Source organism: Photinus pyralis, unplaced genomic scaffold, assembly GCF_008802855.1.
Source record: "Photinus pyralis isolate 1611_PpyrPB1 unplaced genomic scaffold, Ppyr1.3 Ppyr1.4_LG2, whole genome shotgun sequence".
In the NCBI taxonomy this organism is placed as follows: Eukaryota; Metazoa; Arthropoda; class Insecta; order Coleoptera; family Lampyridae; genus Photinus; species Photinus pyralis.
Genome location: NW_022170403.1, coordinates 11770757 through 11792837, shown reverse-complemented (window position 1 = coordinate 11792837; position 22081 = coordinate 11770757). Strand labels below are relative to the sequence as shown.

General features: G+C 37.4%; 2 protein-coding genes across 3 annotated transcripts in view; one reads left to right on the top strand and one right to left on the bottom strand.

Moving 5' to 3' along the window:
• The window catches only part of LOC116164214 (zinc finger SWIM domain-containing protein 8-like), a 34882-nt gene extending 16545 nt beyond the window's left edge, over positions 1-18337 (bottom strand). The window contains exon 1 of the mRNA XM_031478358.1: positions 17779-18337. Coding sequence (XP_031334218.1) covers positions 17779-17959 — 181 coding nt within the window. The 5' untranslated portion in view covers positions 17960-18337. The remainder of the gene's footprint in view (positions 1-17778) is intronic.
• A 1307-nt stretch (positions 18338-19644) lies between these two features.
• On the top strand, positions 19645-20515 carry LOC116163519 (40S ribosomal protein S14a). Of its 2 annotated transcripts, none has more exons than XM_031477489.1 (3): positions 19645-19729; positions 19929-20172; positions 20220-20515. In XM_031477489.1, exons 2-3 carry the CDS (start codon positions 19936-19938, stop codon positions 20436-20438), a joined length of 456 nt encoding a protein of 151 aa, XP_031333349.1. In that variant the 5' UTR covers positions 19645-19729; positions 19929-19935; the 3' UTR covers positions 20439-20515. The 2 variants fall into 2 exon arrangements, with proteins under 2 accessions (XP_031333349.1, XP_031333350.1); XM_031477490.1 differs by having other exon boundaries at positions 19688-19769.
• The last annotated feature ends 1566 nt before the right edge of the window (positions 20516-22081 follow it).

Below are 22081 nucleotides of genomic sequence, written 5' to 3'. Positions count from 1 at the left end.
CAAGCTTCTTGTCGAACCCTCTGATCCCGGTACTCAGCAGAGGAGTGATTGTATAGCCCTTCGTGCTGTCTCACCAGTTCAATTAAATGTTCGTCCATCTTTTCTTGACGAAACCACTTCGGAAAACACTTGACGTGATGTCACGTTCTACTACAAAATGTAATTTTGCGGGATAACGGAGGCGTGATATCATGCGAGATCAGAACAGCACGTCGTGAATGCGTGAGGTGACAGTAGTATGATTCTAAAGGCATAAACGTCATAAACTTCTATACGTCAGTGAAGTTGCACATTTTGCGCAGGTAACGTGAGTTTGCGTGATAGCACGTGAGCTCACGTGACGTGACAGTAATGTGTTTCCGCCTTGAGTCACCCAGTCAAGCTGAGTTACTGGGTCAGTAGGCTAACTGGGTCATTGGGTCACTGTATGCTTGAACCAATTCAACTCTGCTACCGAAAGCGATCAAAGTTGATTACATTGACACCGTGAATGCGTCAAAATACAACGTCCATCAAACGACGTAATTATGAGAGACACCGGCGAACCATTCTGCGATGCACGAAACTACGGGACAGGGCCAGGTTCAGTGCTGTTTCGGGAAATCAGGTTGCCACACGATTTGCAGTTAGTACAAGATCGGCCCAAGACGAAACTGTAGGCAAAGAGTACAGAGGCGGGCGCAACATGCTGGAGGTGGCATTTCAGGGTACCAAGGTGGAAATATTGGTCTGTTGCTTTAACCCCAGGGGAATTCCACAACCGATTCGTAAGACAGTAGATTGTTTTTTCTTGAAGAATGAAAGATGCACGAGGGGGTCGTCATGCAAGTACCGCCATCATATCATGTTCGCGCTATAGAACAAGAGTTGCCTGGAACTATGTCTCCGCTTTAACCGTGTCCGTGTTGCTTTAAGAGGGGGGAGGTGTAGCGAAATCCCCACAGACATTGTGGTGCCATGAAAGATTAGTCATCGGTGATAAAGATCGAAAGCGGATGTGACGTAATCTGTCCTAGAAATATGGCGTGTTTGTTGGAAAACACTCTGAAGCGTCCTTGAGCATTCGAGAACATTTTAGAAGAATTTTGTGTGCTATACAAGCAAATCGAATTGTGTTTCGAGTGCAGTTCCAACATCGAGGCGCTTGAGTTATGATATATAAGTGAGTGATAAATAATAATTAGTGTTATAAATTAATCCATTTTAAGACTGTTATAGATTTATTGATAATTATTTGTAAATAAACAAAAGACGTAACTAAATTTACGTTACAATACAGAGCGTAATTTACCTTGTTCCTTCTCTTTCGTTTCTCGAATCTTTTATTCCTTCATCTTTATATAGTCCAGGGAATAGAGGGTTTTAACTTGCAAAATGAGAAGTAGTTCCAATTTCTTTTGCATGTCATAGACAGTCATCTGGTGGTTAAGAATCTAAGTTTTCGACCTCCCACTCCTTGTGCTTCCCCCGTACCACCCCCAAAACCTCTGAAATTTGGTTGGTTTTTTAGTTTTTCAATCATGTCTTTTTAATGGTTCACTTTAGAAAAAAATATTGTTATCAGAAATTGTAGACCATAAAATTCTACAGAACTTTGATATACACTACTTTTTTGTCAAATGTTTATTAAAAAAGATATAGAGCTTGAGAGTTGGTTATATTTTTAAGAATTTCTATGTAGATGTTTTAACCAAATTTCATACTTTATCTCTATAATTAAGAGTTTTATGAGAACATATCTTGAACTTATCGTGGTATAAACCCCCCTACCCTGCACCCTTACCAAAGGGGATGCATAATAATTCAATTTTCAACCCTTGCTAGTGGGGATATTTGAATCCCTGTGAGATTGTAGCGCTTTCTAATATACTTTTAAAATTAAAAAATTGTCTGACTTCAAAGGATGAAGCTGAACTGGAGTGAGATAATTTTTTTGTTTCAAACGTATATTAGAAAGCCCTACAGTCTCACAGTGATTCAAACATCCAAAACTAGCAAGAGTTGAAAGTTGAATTATTATGCATCCCCTGTAGCGTAGGGGGATTTATACCACGATAAGTTCAAGATATTTTCTCATAAAACTCTTAATTATAGAGATATAGTATAAAATTTGGTTAAAACATCTACATAGAAATTTCAGAATTCTTAAAAATATAAGCAACTCTGAAGCTCTATACCGTTTTTAATAAACATTTCACAAAAAAGTAATGTACATCAAAGTTGTGTAGAATTTTATAATCTACAATTTCTGATAACAATATTTTTTTGTAAAATGAATCTATAAAAAGATATGATTGAAAAACTAAAAAACCAACCAAATTTCTGTGGTTTTAAGGGTGGTGCGGGGGAAGCACAAGGGGTGGGAGGTCGAAAACTTGGTTTCTTAATCACCAGATATTCTTTCATGACATGCAAAAAAAATTGGAACTACTTCTCGTTTTGCAGAAAATGGTCCATTTTCAGTGTCTATTTCCTGGAGTAATTAGGCAAAAGTTGTATTTTTCGATTTTTAGATAACAACCTATAACTTCCTAAGGCACTTTATTGAGAAAAATTGAATGGCGTTGAAATGTTTATGAAAAATTCATCAGTTACAGTTAATTCTTCATTTTTTTCTATACAGGGTGTTACACGACCGTTCGAAAAAAAAAAATCGGGTTGTAGAGGGCATCAAAACAAGCACTTTTTCCAAATAAACCGAGGGTCCAACGTGTTTCGTTTGGGAGCCGCCCCCCAAAGAGTGTTGAAATCTGCATTTCTTCTTTAATTTTTTTCTCAGCAACCATAAGAGTTACAAAGTCGGGTGGCATGTCTTTGAATAGGTTTTTGGGTATGCTCTTTCCGATTTTGCAATTTTTTTTCAAAATTCCTACCCCTAAAGGGCGCACCCCTAAACTAGGGTGCAAAAAAAAATTCTGATTTCGACGAAATTTGGTATCTGGGGGTTTTTTAACATAAAATCACGAATCTGAAATTAGTTTTTGAAAATTCGAAAAAAAAAGTTCCACGGCAATTCTTGGCGGGACAACGAAAATAGAGATAATTCCACGAAATTTGTTGTGTACATACTAAACGAGTTAAGGAACAAAACTGTCGAACAGGTTTTTAAAATAACTTTTCAAACAAAAGTTATACTCATTTGAATGTTGGTCCTTCGGGTCGCGAAGTGTCCCAAGCCTACTAGTAAGCCATAATTTCGCATGTGTTGGTTGACAATGTCGCAGAAACAAAAGATTAACGGTTTGAGTCGATATTTTGTTATTTGGAATTAATTCGGTCATTAAATGATTAAAAAATTCGATGTATCGATTAAAACACCTACCAAGGTATCTTAAAGCGATGATCGATTGTTTATTATCTTTTTTTTGTTCTTTTGGAAGTTATTTTTCAACCTAAGATTATGAAAATTTTTGATCATAGTGAAAAAGTATCATACGGAAAGTGATTTGACTTTTTCCCCTACCTTATTTAGATAATAAATAATCGATCAGCGCTTTAAGATACCTTGGTAGGTGTTTTAATCGATACATCGAATTTTTTAACCATTTAATGACCGAATTAATTCCAAATAACAAAATATCGACTCAAACCGTTAATCTTTTGTTTTTGCGACATTGTCAACCAACACATGCGAAATTATGGCTTACTAGTAGGCTTGGGACACTTCGCGACCCGAAGGACCAACATTCAAATGAGTATAACTTTTGTTTGAAAAGTTATTTTAAAAAACTGTTCGACAGTTTTGTTCCTTAACTCGTTTAGTATGTACACAACAAATTTCGTGGAATTATCTCTATTTTCGTTGTCCCGCCAAGAATTGCAGTGGAACTTTTTTTTTCGAATTTTCAAAAACTAATTTCAGATTCGTGATTTTCATGTTAAAAAACCCCAGATACCAAATTTCGTCGAAATCAGAATTTTTTTTTGCACCCTAGTTTAGGGGTGCGCCCTTTAGGGGTAGGAATTTTGAAAAAAAAATTGCAAAATCGGAAAGAGCATACCCAAAAACCTATTCAAAGACATGCCACCCGACTTTGTAACTCTTATGGTTGCTGAGAAAAAAATTAAAGAAGAAATGCAGATTTCAACACTCTTTGGGGGGTGGCTCCCAAACGAAACACGTTGGACCCTCGATTTATTTGGAAAAAGTGCTTGTTTTGATGCCCTCTACAACCCGATTTTTTTTTTTCGAACGGTCGTGTAACACCCTGTATATTATAAATAATTTATTATTCAAGGTCTAAAATATTAATTATCGCAACATGTAAACACACTTCCGATAACGATAACTTAATAAACAAAGAATTTATATGCATTTATCTAAAAATCGAAAAATGCAACTTTTGCCAATAACTCGAAACAAGTATAAATGGGGGTTTACAGTATAGTTGAATTCCGCAGTACTAATATAATAAGCGTGTACCTGAAACCATAAAACATTTTTTTGGACAGTAAAAGTTTATTTAAAAATAAAGGCTGATTAGCAAAAAAATAATGAACATGTGCGGTTTTAAAGGTTTCTTCAAAACGATATGATTGTGGCGGGCTCTGTGACGTAATAAGCCAGATCAATCAACTCCTAGAACCACTCAGATGACATACGACTTAGCAATACTGCAGGAGAATATCATTTGTAACTTGCGCCACTTGTCACAGGCACATTATCACTTGTCGTTCACTTTCATGTTATGGGGCATTTACATGAGTCAATTTTCGCCGTGCGATTAATCGCTTCACAAATTTCCTCACAAAGCCGTATCGCCACCCCATTTACACAGTTGACTAAAATCGCAAGCGAATAGGCCAAAAACACAACTTCATGCGGCGGGCGATGTCTGCAACTGACCATTTTCACGGTCGATTTTAGTCACCAGCCGCATGCTGCCCGTCCTCGCACGGCCAAAGTCGGATGCTAGTCTACTTTGGAACAAGCGATTTTAGTCACTTACGGCCCAGTCGAATTGACAAGACGGTCGATTTTTGCCGTGCGGCGTTGTCGTATGGCGAAAATCGACCCGTGTAAACCACCCTAACAGATGCAGTTAAACATGCCTCTTAAAACGTCAAATCCGACAAACGCCAGACCCTCGCACAAGGTTGCCGCCTCACTTCTACGTGATTGGTTGTAGGCGTGTGACGTATTTAGACTGAAGCGTTTCAAATTCGGACTAAAAACACAGCTTTTCAATCATTTATTTTGGGTTTATTTTACTCGCAAATAAAAATTTAGGACACACGGGTCTTTTTATTTGTATTGTACTTTGTAGATCCGAAATAAAAATGAAGCCGGGATGCCCCCATTGCGCACAGCTCTGCCTTTATGGGTACTTTCCTCCGATAAAGCGTTGTCGAGATATGTGCTCGTAAAGTTTTGACATCACCAATACATATATTTCTTCTAGACGTCCCAATCGTCCTTATGAGTACCATCCCCCGACAATCTGTTCTTGAGATATACCTAAGGAATTACGTATATCCGATTACGAGGAAGTTGCTATGGTTGGTAGACACTAATTCCTTTCGTTGAGACCTTTCATTAGAGTACCATGAAGGATTTTTTAGAATGAATGTCATGACACATTTGCCCACTAACAATGAAAGAGCGCCTTCTGTCAATTGGTGTCGCAGAAAATCACAACGTTAGTGGTGACTTGGATATCACGGGCGATCAAAAATGAGTTGCTGTCGAGTTGCTTTTGGAAGTTCAAGTTAAGTACAATTTCCCATGTAAACAAAAATTTCAAAGGCGAGATAGCAACTCATTTTTAATGGCATGGTAGTTATAAACCTGAAAGCGCAGTTCAGTTGAGTGTCTGAATGTTTCAAGATGAACAAAAAAAAAACAAGTAGAACGGTACCTTTGGACGCCAGAGAAAAACCTAAAAAGTAGAAATAACGACGATATGGAAAAGTAATACGGATCCGAGTACGAATCTTATGAAACTATCCCATTAACTTCCCATATGCTTTTGACTTTTTATTTTCATTGAATTAATTTTCTTTGGAAATGCACTACTAACATCAATGTTTCATTTGCATTTGCGAATAATGATACCACTAAAAAAATCCATGCATATATTAAGTTTTAAAATAGCAACAAAAAATAAACTATAGCAACAGCAAAAATGTGTCATTTTAACTTCAAGAGAAATTATTGTCGATTATTATTAAATCATGAAATCACGTGTATGACGTTAAAATTACTTCACAACTTTCTTTGCGTGATACACGGAAATTAAGTGGAAAATGAAGATTGTTAATTGCCTTGCTAACGATTATTCGTAACTTTTTTATACCGTTAGTTACTATTCTGTGCCACTCACAGTTATGGAAATTTTAGCTCGTGTTGTTCTGTATTGTTTCTTTGATTGGCCGTGTGAAAAAAGTAAAGAATATTGACGCTACATGTTATGTAACGGATTTGTGCATGGAATAAGTTTATGTACGCACTTTTTCGTCCATTACTATACTATTATCTCTCTTACTCAATGCTATGAACCGTGGTGATGTTGAGTTGAACCATGAACAATTTTCGGAGTCTGTCCGCCGGTGCGCGTTTTTCTAAATCACAGCCGTTTGCTGCACGAAATATACATCAGGAATTTCTTAGTATAACAAAGAGCTGTACCTACCTGTAGTTATAGATCTTGATAAATGGAATGTGTCGAGAAGTAGGTAAATCGTCAGTAAAATTTGTGTTCGCCCTAGTCCGAATTTTCAAAAACTTCCACATACACATACAGGGTGTAAGTTGTAACAGTTAAATATGTAAAAAAAAAAACTGGGCAAGCAGTTTTTCCAAACCAAATGTAAGTAATTGGATCGTTTGGGAGCTAAATTTGCGTTTCTTATTTAATTTTGAGCGCATTTTCCAACGAAGTTAAGTATGTTTAACGTTTATCATGCCACGGGTTTGTTGTTTGGTTGCTATCCAGTAGTAGTAGTAGTAGGTCATGTATCGAGTTCGGACTTTCGATAGATTATTCCGAGGATTATTCCCTATGACCAGAGTTGGACTGGGTCACTGGGTCAACTGGGTCACTAAATTAAACTGGGTCACTGCGTCGCTGGGTCACCTCATACTCTTTTCAGTTAGACCCAGTGACCCAACTTGACCCAACGACCCAATTTCACCCGGGGACCGAATTCGACCCAGTCACCTAGTTCGATCGAATAACGAAGTTAAGTCAGTGCCCTCGGTTCAAGTGTACAGATTATGAAATAAATGAAATGCTGGTTTGTTGAAAATAATACTCGATTGCTTGACAACTGCCATTTCTGTGATGTTTGCTTTAATACTGCCGTAAAAAACTTTCCATGTCCCGAATTGTATTAGAATAATGTTATTTCTAAACAGTTCCCTCCTTCATTATTTTGCTTCAGGGCTTACCAGTACAGGTGTTCATTCACATTTAATTTTTTTCTACTAGTTAGCTTAATCCAAATAAATCTTTTCTCTAAATATAGTAGGGGAGCTAGCACGAAATCCACTGAACGAGAATGATCAAAATTTTAACCGATGGAGTTCCATTTTGCCCTATCAGAGTATGCTAAAATCGATCGTCTGCCGCCTCAGGTCATATGACTTAAGGCGCTGCGGGTACTTCTTGTGGTACCAATTGTGAAAGGTTGTTTTTCGAGAAAATAAGTTATACACCAAATGAAAACGTTGATAATAGATCTTAAAAAAATATTTAAAAAAATCGCGCGCATTTGATAACTCCGTAAAAAAACAATTCTTAGTCGGTTTTTCACGAACTTTCTACGGATATAACTAGGTTACCATTGGAAGAATGAAGCTGATTTTTTTTACAGACTAATGATAGGTACTATTAATGACTTAACGGTGTTTCGTTTTTAAATTTTTTCTCTAATTACAAGATTATCTTATTATCTTAACATTATGAGATATCTTATAATTAGAGAAAAAATTTAAAAAAGAAACACTCTCATAGTCATTGGCTGTACCTATCATTAGTCTGTAAAAAAAATCAGCTTCATTCTTCCAACGGTAACCTAGTTATATCCGTAGAAAGTTCGTGAAAAACCGACTAAGAATTATTTTTTTACGGAGTTATCAAATGTGCGCGATTTTTTTAAATATTTTTTTAAGAGCTATTATCAACGTTTTCATTTGGTGTATAACTTATTTTTTCGAAAAACAACCTTTCAGAATTGGTACCGCAAGAAGTACCCGCAGCGCCTTAAGTCATATGACCTGAGGCGGCAGACGAACGATTTTAGCATACTCTGATAGGGCAAAATGGAACACCATCGATTAAAATTTTGATCATTCTCGTTCAGTGGATTTCGTGTTAGCTCCCCTACTAATACTTTCATTGACTATTTGACTACAAACTATAAACAAATGCATTTGATTTTTTTAGGTATTAGTTCTCTTGAATGAAATTGGGCTACGTGCTTGTTGGCGAATATTATTGAGGAAGTTTTTTTTAATTAAAAGTTACTTGAAATTGTTTTGGAAGATACTGTAATATTTTAATAAATATTTTGATAAATTTCCTGAGTAACGCCAAATCGAGCTTTCTTCCGCTGGGCGTAATTTGACATAAAATCGTTAAAGTTTGGCTCGATCCCAAAGCTGCGTTCCTCTTCTCGAATACCTCTAACTTCTTCGTTGTTGTTGGATCCGGCATATCGTGCGAGTCGATTAATGTGGACAACTTTCGGTTTCCGGTGGTTCATTCTGATACGATATATCACGTCATTTATTTTCTTGATCACCTCATACGGACCTTCCCATTGTCTTTGTAGCTTGGGAGAAAGACCTCTTCGTCTCTGTGGATTGTGCAGCCATACCAGATCTCCAGCTTCAAAAGTTTCATTGGCCGAGCGGAGGTTGTATTGATTTTTCATGCGATCGCTGGCAATCTGAATATGACTTCTAGCCAAGTCGTGAATGTCGTTCATCTTCGCCTTTAGTTGGTCAACATAATTTTCACCTGCGACATATTCTTCATTGGGTTTACGCCCAAACTCGAGATCACATGTAAGGCGTAGCTCACGACCCAACATAAGGCAGGCAGGAGTCTGACCCGTGGTCTCGTTGACGGCTGATCGATATGCCATAAGGAACAGGTGGAGGTACTGGTCCCAATTTTTCTGATGTTCTGCCACGACTTTTGAAAGATATTTACCCATCGTTCGATTCATTCTCTCCACCATTCCATCTGACTGAGGATGCAAAGGTGTTGTTCTGGTTTTATTGGCTCCTACCAATCGACAAACATCTTGGAACAAAGCCGATTCAAAGTTCCTTCCTTGGTCTGAATGGATTTCTATAGGAACACCAAAACGTGTAAAGAACTCCTTTACCAACACTTCTGCAACTGTTGCTGCCTCTTGGTTTGGAATGGCGTAAGCTTCAGTCCACTTTGTGAAATAATCCATAGCGAGTAGGATATATTTATTTCCGCAATCTGTCTCGGGAAACGGTCCTGCGATATCGATAGCAACTCGTTCCATCGGACTACCAACGTTATACTGCCATTATTACTGTCTGTCTCAGTCTTTTACATGTCCAGGACACTTCAGACTCCTTTTCTCCTGTCTGCGGAACTCTTTTTCTAGTTTTCTATATAACTCCCTGACTCTGTTCCTTAAATTTTCCAAACTGTTTCCTTTCCCCTTGCTTATAAATCCATGAAAAACGCTTTTCCGTCCTTTTCTACCATTTCTTTCAATCAGTCGGTGCAGTAACTACAAATAAACAATCGATCGTTTCTTTCTCTCTTCGAAATCCCGTTTGCGTTTCCTCTACGTCCTCTTTTCTCTTCTACTTCTCTTTCTAACCTGTCATTCAACATCAATGTATATACATAGCGATCAAAAATAAGTGACCGTCTAGTTACCTTTGGAATTTTTGTTTACATGGGAAATCGTACAAAGGCGACTAGACTAGAGAGTCACTTCTTTTTGGTCGCCCGATATTTTGTAAGTAGTCGTCATTATCGTGATTCCATAATAGTTTTCGATTTTCGAGGCCTCATGGGTGCCTTCTTCTTGGAAACTGGTCCGTTTCCAGTAGCACATAACTCACATTTTTGACACCATCGCCGGACATCTTCTTTACGGTTGACCCAATAGAATCGCTCACGTACCCTTTGCAACGTTTTCGTAATACCAAAGTGTCCTCCGGAAGCGCCGTCATGCAATTTTCGCAATACTTCCGACACTTTGCTTCTAGGTACTACTAATTGCAGCGTCGATTCGGTGCCATCTTCACTTTCAAGGGTCCTATACAACAGGTTGTCTTTCAGAGTCAGGCTATTCCATTGGCCCCAATAACTCTTTACTTCAGGACTTGTGGCACTAATGTCTTGCCAGTCTGGTCTTTGTCCGTGGCGCATCCAATTCAGAACAGTTTTTATACTTGGGTCGTTTTCTTGGGCCGTTTTGATTTCGCTTGGCTTCCATTCCTCACTCTCTACAGTTGTTCGTCGCAGATGGCCAATCTTGTCTTCTATTTTAGAACAATGTGTGCAGTTGTCCTTGCACGGTCTTCTTGACAAAGCGTCTGCATTATTGTGAACTTTTCCAGACGACGTAATGTTTACAGTGAAGACCGGGGCTTTGTTTCTGCAGGTCGACGATAGCCCCTTCCTGTCGACCTTTCTTAGTTTTCCGGCTGCTGCAATGGTTTTTGGCAGTTGCGGCGAACGTGTCCAATCTCGCCGTGGTTCACGTTTCTTTGCCAGTGACTGTATTGCTTTATTGATCTTTTCTTCCACTACTTTACTGACCTTTTCTTCCACTACTTTACTGACCTTTTCTTCAAAACTTTCAGAGCCACCTTCCTCTTCGATGGTTCTTACCCGGCTCTCACTGCGAGGTTCCACCATACGTACTCGCGCACTTCCATGACTAACTTTCTTGGCGGCTTCGAATTCTAACGCATGGGCCAAAGCTTTCTCAATTTTGTCGTGCCTAGCCAATCTCAAAGCCTGCTGGGCATCTCCATCACGAACGGCATCGATAAATGTTTGTACAGCCAGTTGACCAAGAAAGCTCTCCAGTGCCGTAGAGTATGCCAATCGAATCAGTCTAGCGATGTCCGCTTCAAGTTCCTGCAAACTTTCTCCAGGTTTCTGTATTCGGTTCTTGACTTGGGCATAGTAAACTTGCTGAAGGTGTTTATCGCCATATCGCATTTCGAGTCGCGCTACTATTTGTTGGAAGTTCTGTTGATCCTCGGGGATAGTCCGCAACACATCCAGAGCATCTCCTCTCAGAGCAAGAATCAGGGCTGTAGTTTTGTCTTGAAGAGTCCATTTATTTGCCGCAGCCGCTGCTTCAAACTGTCGAACGTACGAGGTCCAAGGAATCTTACCATCAAAAGTAGGTGGCTTCACTCGGGCTTGCTGAACGTCGCGTTCTACTCTTGTATTTGTTCCTAGGTCGACCTTCTTGTAATGAGTAGGCTGTGGCACCTCAAGAACACGGTCCATCAGTAATTCATCTGGGGCACTACTAGTACGCTTTTTCGTAGTCAGTCGCAAGAATTGCTCGCGCAGCTCTTCATACTTGTGCTCAATCTCTGCTTTAAATGTTTTGGAAACTTCCGTAATTCTGTCTTCAACTTTTTCTTCAATTGATTTAGAGACTTCTTCGATAATCTTTCTAGAATTTTCTTCCAACTTCTCGAACTTTTCTTGAATATTTCTAGAATTTTCTTCCAACTTCTCGAACTTCTCTTGGGTGCTTTTCATTTCTTGTTGCAACACCTGTTGGCCATTTTGGATTTGCTGGAGCAAATTGAGCATCGTTTCTTCCATTTTAGCGGCAGCAGATCTTGTTACAGGCATACACAAGCACAAGCACTTAATTTAATCTTACTTTTAATTAATTTAATTAATCCCACTTCTGACACCAATGTAACGTTATTTATAAAATTCGGGTTCGATTTATATCAATATTTATTAAACAAAACTAAAACACTATAAAATCCGTACAATTTATATCGATTATTTATATCACACACTTCGAAATTTATATCAGCTTTTCGCGCTCTATGTTTCGTCCGTACTCGATCTCGTTCGATAGTAGACTCCCGCGATGTTCGGTCCGCAACCATTTATACACGCAAGCAATGTAAGTCCCGTACATTCTCGAATGTTCCTACTATCGCGCGCGTAGAAAATTCCAGAGCGCCAAAGGCGACGTCATGTCTGGAGCATTTCCGTTACAATACATAACAATAATTTAATTACTGGGCCACCGGGTCAAGACGGGTCACTGAGTAAAGCTGGGTCAAGATGGGTCACTGGGTCACCGGGTCAAGCTGGATCACCGGGTCAAGCTGGGTCACTGGGTCAAGCTGGGTCACCGGGTCAAGCTGGGTCACCGGGTCAAACTGGGTCACCGGGTCAACTGGGTCACCGGGTCAGTAAACTAACTGGGTCACTGGGTCACTCTATGCTTGACCCAGTCCAACTCTGCCTATGACTATCAGATGTGTAACAAATTCAATGTAACTCTTCTCTGTGGTCTACGTCTAGGTCAAAAGTTTTAGACCAAATGTACCTACCCAAAATTATTCTTTGCACTTGAATTTGGAGTTCTAAATGCTTTCAAACGCATTATCTTGATGCTAAAAGAGTACATCACATGCACATTTGATAACCGCGTGTTTTTATGAAGCCACATGAATTTTGATCAACACGCGTCAAAATCGTTATTCTTGCACTGAGATCGTTGGGAAAAAGACCAAAAGCATTGTCCCGTATGAATAACAAGTTAAAAAGTAATCGTAAACGATTTACATAAAGCGCATTTCCACTTGCATTCATTTCCCATTTGTAAGACGCAACTTCTGTTATAATCGTAAAAATCCGGCCACAAATATGAAAGATAGCGTTGCACATGGGCAATCCATTTTTGTCGTGCTACTTCAATGTCAGTTTATGAGAAGAATTTCATTTCAATGCTTTTCTAAATAAGAAAGTTGGAACTACGCATGCGCAAACCTAAATTTTAAAGCTAATGTTAGATTTTCCTTTGTTCCAAGCGCCTAAGTATCAAATTTCACTTAAATGGTTCCATAGATAAAAAAGTTGGCACTGCGCATGCGCAAAATAAAATTTTGAAACTACCGCTAGATTTTCCTTTATTCCAAGTGCATACATATATCACATTTCATTTAAATTCTTCCATAAATAAAAAAGTTGGCACTGCGCATGCGCAAAGCCAAATTTTGAAACTGGCGTTTGATTTTCCTTTATCCTAAGTGCCTATGTATCAAATTTCATTCAAATACTTTTATAAGTAAAAAAGTTTGCAATTCGGTTTATAAATGGTCGAGATGCGAAAAGGGCACTGTGAATTTTAAATCGATTCGATTCAACTTTTGGCATTGCGTATTATATGGCTAAAGCTATGCCCATATTGAATTTCATGCAATTCAGTTCATAACTAACGGAGATGTAAAAGCGATCGAACATTTCTAAACAAGGTTATCGTTCACACGGACAGATAGATGGACAGACAGACAAAGGAACAGACGGACAGACCAACCGGCAGGCGACAGATAGCAATGCAAAATTATAAACGATCTCTAGGATCGTTAATAAACGGCAAAAGTGTAAAATTATGGAACATGTAAAAAACGGCTTTTTGTTTTTTTTACAATAACTTTTTTTGTAAGCGGTACAGAAAAAATTCCTTCCTTGGTACAAGACTCGACACCATAACGAACCAAATAGCGAAAAAAGTAGAAGAATAGCTCTTAAGATAAAGAACTAGTAGCGTCGCAAAACGAGCGGACGGACGGACGGACAAAGTGGCCACAATAGCGCATTTTTTTTTATTTTTGTGGAAATGCGCTAAAAATAAGCAAATGCTTATACTTGCAAAATTCAAAGTAAATACTCGTAAGTGCTCCTTCGCACTGGGCGACTTAGCAGCGCTTCTAAGCAGAAGGACAGGGCCGTAGTGCAGCGCTGCTAAACCATGCTAAACAGACCAGTGTGAAGGGGCAGTTACGAGTATTTACTTTGAATTTTGCAAGTATAAGCATTTGCTTATTTTTATTCATACGGGCCATTATCTCAATGCCCAATACTATGCGCGAGACTATGCGATAAAAAATGAGTTGCTGTCGAGTCACCTTTGGAATTTTTGTTTAGATGGGAAATCGTACTTAACTTTAACTTCCAAACGAGCTTCCAAAGGCGACTTGACAGCCACTTATTTTTGATCGCCCGTTATATGAATTCGAGGCATTTGTGGCGATCACATGGATTTTGATCATTGATCGTTATTCATACACCAAGATCGTTGGGAAAAAGACTAAGAGGCATTACCTCAATGCCCATCACATGAATTTGATTCACTTTTGTTAACTATAATATTATGTATTTTGTAAGATTATAATAAATGGTCGTTAAAAAATGGATGCTAATACTGAGGATTCTTCGATATTTCGTTGCTCGTTGTATCCTTAATATTATGCATCTACACTTACGCTATAGTTGGGTGTTGTCACTATTGAGTTTATAAATTTTGTTATTATCCGTAGTATTAAAAGGTAGGTTTTACTCTCGGTTTTACTGTTTATTCGAGGGTTTATTGTGGCATTTAAATTCAAGAAAAAAACGTTAGGTATAAAAGTTGGATTTGCGCATGCGCAGACCAACTTGAATCAAAATGTATGAAGACAATATTGTTGTGAGACCTAACCTACACTTCTGGGAATCCCACGATTTACCTCTAGCTAGCTCAGTTGTAATTAAAAAAAACCAAATTTTTACACGCATCTCAAGGTCCAGCTGGATTCTGCCACCCTACAGCATTCCAACAATGACATAAATAGGTGGCTTAACCAAATCCTTAAATTCCAATATGAAACTTTACCCCCAGATTTAATCAACTTGAATCAAAGTAAGAGACGCCGACAATTACCTCTCCTTGACTCTAAATAACAAAACCTGGATTGCAATAACTGGTTTAATTTCAAACAAAAAAATTGCGTAAATTTCTGTTTTACAAATTGTTACAATTTTAAACAGATAAATGACACACAAAAAAAAAACAAATTACTCAAACATTACAAAAAAAACAAGACAAAACAAAACACTAACTACTACTTACTTTTAAAATTAGTCCGAGTAACGTACTCCGATAAAAAGAGGTATCCGTACACAAACACGCAAACCAAACACTCAAACACCGACGTCTTCTCTCTTCGGGTACCCACAAATTCAAAACTTCCGTGTTTCCGCAAAATAAAAAAAAAAAAAACAGGACGACGACAAACTTCTTAAACTTCTCAAAAATTCTTCTTAAAACGGCAGACACAAAATTCTAATTAAACCTGGATCCACTACGCAAAACTTCCACAAAATTCAAAAAAATAACGTAACCGAAGAAGCGCCGGTTGGCTTTGTCACGACCAAAAAGCCCCGCTCTCTTCAAAAATTTTCTATTTAAGCCAAAAGCCCTTCTCCTTTCTTCCACACCCCGTCCGCCAATCACGCGAAGCGTCGATTTTTCAACTTCTTGCTAAACGGCACGTACGCCCGGCAATTCTGCGAAGAACCTTATCTCTACTTCGCGCTATACCTCGTTAACGGCAAATAAAATTTAAAAAGAAATTTACATCGAAAAAAATTCTAGGAATAAAATAAAAACAGAACACTTCTAAGAAATTGAACCAAAACTATAACATGAAATTTACGCAATCCTGTGTCTCAAATTATTAATAACCCCCCCGGTTAATTAAATGAACTAAACAAAATTGTCACATCCAGACGCTCTATAATTTCTTTCAAGTTACAACTAAACAAAATAACACAACAATATTTAAAGCTCGATTTAAAGTTTCAATTCGTTAATTTAGTTTGAACAATGTTTGAAGACTTTGGTTATTCAGAAATGATCAAAATTCGATTTTTCATGTAGCAAACAAAAAACTATTGGACGAGCTATTGGACGAGTCATGAGATGTTAACATCCTTCCGAGTTTCTCTACTGGACAAGCTACTGGAGACATTTACAAAGTTAGGAATTTGTAAACTGTTTGACACCTTATCCTCAAAAATATAAATGTGACACTTACCGTAAAGGCTCGTAAGTACCGGTCTCGATACCGGTACATGCAGGGCGTTCATTTGAACCACGGATTTATAGAAAACCACGAGTCACGTCAAAAGATTTGTCAAGGAGGACAACTTTTTAACCAAAAACTACTTCACCCCCTTTTACCCTCTACCCCCAAGGGTCATTCCCTTAAACATTTTAAATGACAAGTGGTATCGAGTAATAGCTTGTTTAAAAGGTCTTTGGAAGTCCTTTATTTTGACGTTTGCTTTTTTTAAATCGGTCGATTCGTTTTTGAGAAAATTAGAATAATATTTATTTAATTTATTTAATCGGCCTATCTTAATTTGCTCAGATAGAAAACAAAAACAAACGAAAATATAACTTATTTGATGGTATGGCAAAGAAAGAATTTACTTAATTTTCTGTCAGTTGCCTTTGTAAGAATCTTGGGATAGTGAAAATTAATGTATTGATTCAGATTTTACTATCAAAATGGTTTACAGTTTACACACTAACCGAAAGAGTGGAAATATTCCAATTTGCTCGAACACGAATCCACTGATTTAAAAAAAATACGTCAAAATAAAGGACTTCGAAAGACCTTTCAAACAAGCTTATTACTCGATACCACTTATTGTCTTTTAAGGGAATGACCCTGGGGGGCATAAGGTGAAAAGGGGTGAAGTAGTTTTTGGTTAAAAAGTTGTCCCCTTTGACAAATCTTTTGACGTGTCTCTGTGTTTTTTCCTTTAATCCGAGCTTTAATCTGTAGTTTTTGATAAATCCGTGGTGGGAAGTGTTCAAATGAACACCCTGTATAGCTATATGTAGCTGATATGAAAATTGCGAAAACGAGTTTTCAATTGTTCAAAACATTACTGCATTGGTCTAATTTTTGCAGGTCCAAACCGGTCCAAACACTGTTTTGAATGAGAAACGGAGGAGGAATTTATTTATTTATCGATGGAAAACGCGGATATTCCTCAACAGACACATAATTTTTTATTATATCAGAGTTGTGCACTTTGGTAAAAGATGTTGAGATTTTTCAATGCTGGCACTGGCACAGAGGCTACTGGGATTTATATTGGATATATGAAAGTAGGTATATTTAAAAGTACAAAATGGCAAGCATTTCCCTTTTCCACCATACGCATTACTCGTATTCTTTCATTCAAAAACTAGCCCTCAGGCTGAAAGTGTATATTCATGAGAATATGTTGCAAGGTACGTACCTAACGAACAACCCCCGTATCGTGATAATGATAAGACAAACTCTTTGTAAACAAACAACTAATGCCCAAATCTGCAAGGTCTTATTCGTTTTACATATTGTTTGTTTACAAAAAGCCCTCCTCTCGCTCTCCCATATAAGGTCATTGACATTTGTATAAGGTGCACGGCTGAGTTAATTATGTACCTTACAATTAACTGGATATATTTATAACTAGGTAGTAGTCATACTCGGATTATGTGGAATATTGTCTTATTATTTACTCATGGGGATAATTATAACGAAGCATACACTTTTTTTTGTCTTTGTTATGATGAATCTATCCGAATGTAACTGAAAACCACAACCAATGGATGTGTTTACTTTGTTTGGTAAATTGGAGAAAATTGATAAAAAGTTACTAGGTTATGAACATGTGGAACAAAGGAAATCAAAGCTTGATCATTACGTTCAAGGAAACAAAGGGACAAAAGTAGGTTTCATACCTTCAGTAAATTTCTTTGTAGACCCATAATTATACGATCCCGATCCCAAAATGGGCTTCTTCCACCCTCTCCAATTGTTGCAAACGCTTTCTGGTTCGGAGCTCCAACTACATAAAGAATCCTCCTCGAAACGATCTGAATCCTCAAAACTAAAGCGGTCGACATCTTCCCAATCCAGCATCGCGGCCGCGACATCGCCACCCCCGTCACCCCCGGAAAGGTTACCAGTGCCCGCCACTTTCAAACAAAGAAAAAACCGTGGGGTAATAAAACCCTACCTTGACCCACAGCCTTTGGGTCACTCGCCTCTAATCGACACCTTCCAACCCCAAACTACCTCTCTACTAAATTTAGTAGATGAAATTTTCACCCTCTCAGTTCCTCATTATTGCCCTTATCTTTATGGACACATTTTAATTCATCACTTGCACTGACAACCGTTTACCTCCACACAAAAGCAAACACAAATGCACTTTTCCACCCGTGTCGCGGCCTCCCCCATCAACGACAACAACAAATATGGCGAGCGGATAGCAATCCACTGGACCTTGCGCGATTCTGACAGTTCCACAATGATTCATAAGCATTCCGATAGATGGACGACCAAGTGCAACCAACGCGCAGCTGTTTCCGTCCCAACCAATTACAAATTGCTACGTTGTCACTGTTAATAATTATACGTTCATTTACGCTACAGTTTATCACTTTAGGATATCATAATTTATAATTTAACTAATATGAATAATCCAGTTAAGTAACATGTGTATTTAATTTATTAATATTTATGATTAAACCTTCATTGTTTTACATCTTTGACATTTTCTTGGACAGCGTATAGTTTTTCAATTCACCTGAATCCTTAAAAAACCTCTAAACATTTCCTCATCCCAATCATTAATTACTTTTCAGCGCTCACATAACGTACAGGAGCAAAAGCGTCGTATTTTCTTTCCGGCGCTGACGATAGCATCAAGCAAATCGTGAATTTCGTAAACCCTGAGCTAAAACCACTTGTACCAAAATAACTAAATTAATTGAAAAGTTGCGAAAAAAAAACTAATAATCTAGTCTATAAAAACAAACTTTTAATATGATTATAACAGATAAACGTTTAAGTACAGGTAGTAATGGAAGCAACAGAAATTAACAAATAGGTACTTTATTTTTAGTAACAAATGCTTATTTTATATATAGAGATATCATTAGCAAATTCAAAATTGTCTTAGTTTCCAACGAAAGGAGAAGTGGTTGTTATGTAAAGAAGTAAGCTTTAGCACTGCCAATACCAAAAACATTGATTTCCATTTTTGACCAGCGTGAATGCATCTCAAGCAGCGATAAAACATTTTCGGTTTAGTCAAATGGTGACATATCAAATTTACAGAACATTAAAAAATCAGTAAAATTGGGAATAAAATTATTTAAAATACATATATGAATATAAAAATATTTTTGTGTGAAAGAACAGAGAATATAGATTTATCCCCCTATTTCCAGAAAACTATTAACATCAGTTTGGCATGCAATAATTAATTTAGTTCGTGGTGAAACACCTTATGTATGTTGTGCTTGTGCTTGAGAATTATTTTTATGTTTTTATTAAATTCTTAATGCTGCCTTTCTCCCATTCTAGAAAACAATATTATGGAGGTCGTTAGACCGTATTTTCGGAAGTAAATTGTTGGAATTTCAAACTGAGGGTTATGTCATTGTTATGTTTTGCAGTTCAATATCAGCCGGCATTTTAAAATTAAACATGAGCAGTTTTTATCTAAGGCAATGTACCAGATTAAAGATTTAAAAAAACATTGAATGGTATGGTACTCTTCTTCCTCTTACAAATTTTCCAATTTTTGTGAGCTGTAACCTCGATGTAATGCAACCGGCAACACTGTAATTCGTTATAGATCCCTTTATAGCTTCCTGCCGCAGTGTAGTAAACAGTAATTTTGTAGGTTACATTTAATTTTTTACCTTTTTCTTACCAATAAGTACGTGTTTTACTTTAATATTTGAAAAATTGCTTAAATAAATATGTTAACTGTGTATTAAAATAATTGTAATACGCAAGCGACGCACTTAAATTGCCGATGAATGTGGAATAATATCGTCTTGCACTAATGTCATATTCATGTGTGGTTTGCTTTTAGGCTACCAATGGCTCCAAGAAAAGGTAAAGTTCAGAAAGAGGAAGTCCAAGTTTCCCTTGGTCCTCAAGTGAGAGAAGGCGAAATTGTGTTCGGAGTGGCCCATATTTTCGCCAGCTTTAACGATACGTTTGTTCACGTAACCGATTTATCTGGTAGAGAAACAATCTCTCGTGTTACTGGAGGAATGAAGGTGAAAGCTGACAGAGATGAGGCTTCTCCGTACGCTGCTATGTTGGCTGCACAGGTAATTTTCTATCTCGAATTGATCTGTGTTTTAGTATGTACTTGTAGGATGTAGCGGAAAAATGTAAATCGTTAGGTATTACTGCATTGCACATCAAACTGCGAGCCACTGGTGGAAACAAAACTAAAACACCTGGACCAGGTGCTCAAAGTGCTTTGCGTGCGTTAGCTAGATCTAACATGAAAATTGGACGTATCGAAGATGTTACACCCATTCCATCAGATTCAACCCGTAGGAAGGGTGGCAGACGTGGTCGTAGATTGTAAACAATATTTTGTTTAAATTTAATGTAAGCATAACATCTGTCTTGATTTCAATATATTTGACCGAGGGTATTATGTTTTATTAATTATTTTCATTCATTGTTTTTAAACTGGAACAAAAGTTCAAATAAAACTGGCAGCATTAAGTGTGTAAGCAAATATCCCTGATTTGGCAATAAACATCTTTGACCAAGAATGTGCACAAATACTGCTTATCAAAAATCTGCCAAGGTAGAGAATGCCAATCTTTTCCAAGACCTCCATTGCAATTACATTGACCATACACTGGATTTCCTTTGTGCTTATATGTAGGTAGTAGGTGAATCGTGATACATGAGACATTAATAATAAGTGAAATTATTAATGTTCCAACTTCAACTGTTCATTTAAGACTTTGGCTCCGCTACTCCATGGTCCAACTATCTTGATGGAAACGTTCTCCTTGCTCTTGACTCAAATCAATGTTTTCAGAGAAACAGTTCAAATGACTGTAAAGGAAGTGCATCTTGATTCTCATTCGCTTCTTTTATCAGCCTTATTTACTGCCCATCAAAAATTCGGGCTTTCAGTTCCTCTGTATTCTTATTCAGAGCTTTGACAAATTGTTTCATGAGCCCTAATTTGTTTATGCAGGGATGGCAGTATTATGCAATCCCTATGGAATAGTGGTTACCCGAGGGGTAAACCACCTAGTTAATTCGGTGTACAAATAGTCGTTATAAATGCACGAAAATTAACTTTTAATGTAGTAAATGCAGTTAATGTCTAGTTAAATCAGTTAATGTAATTTAATGTGGTTAATGCCAAGTTAATGTAATTAATTTACATTGAATGCCATTGAATACTACTGTATAGGTACATTTTCATGGTTTAATATACCAATGTTGCGAGCAATGTTGAATATGATAAATAAAAGGGTTACTTGATTACTTCTTAGTAACGTACGGGATAAGATTGCAGATATTGCAGTTTATAACAAATTACTTATCTCTGTGTGGATCCAACACGACCTTTTTGCGCTCCTTTCTTTTATGTTCTTTTAATCTTGATTGTAACCATCGCATAATAAAATATGTTTAAATATCTGAGTGATATGCCGCCCTTAAATAGTGGAAAACACAAACTTCGAGTTTATTTTAAGACAAACTTATTGCTCTTACACGTACCTACTCTAGCTGTTAAAATAAAGAGAATTTTGAAAATAACAACGCTAAATAAACTCGTGTTTTCCACGATTTAAGGGACGATATATCAAAACTGGAGGATAAATTTAGGAGCAATTAGCATTTTATCATTTTTGTGGGTAGGTAACTAGATCGAAATGAAAATAAACGTGTAAGAAAATACAGCAAACGAGCTCCTGCGTATGGCTAATGGCGATAGCATGTGAAATACTACATTTTGAACCTGGTGTTAGATTTGCTTTTATTCCAAGTGCTAATATGTATCGTATTTCATTTAAATTAAGAACACAAGATGTTGTCTTCCCGAGATAGATTTATATTTCTGCTATGGTAGGTACCTATTCACAATTGTTGCAGATTAAGATGTACAAAAGCTGACATATGTTTCGGTCTGGTATGTCAACTTTTGTACATCTTAATCTGCAACAACTGTGAATACCATAGCAGAATTATCAAATCTAT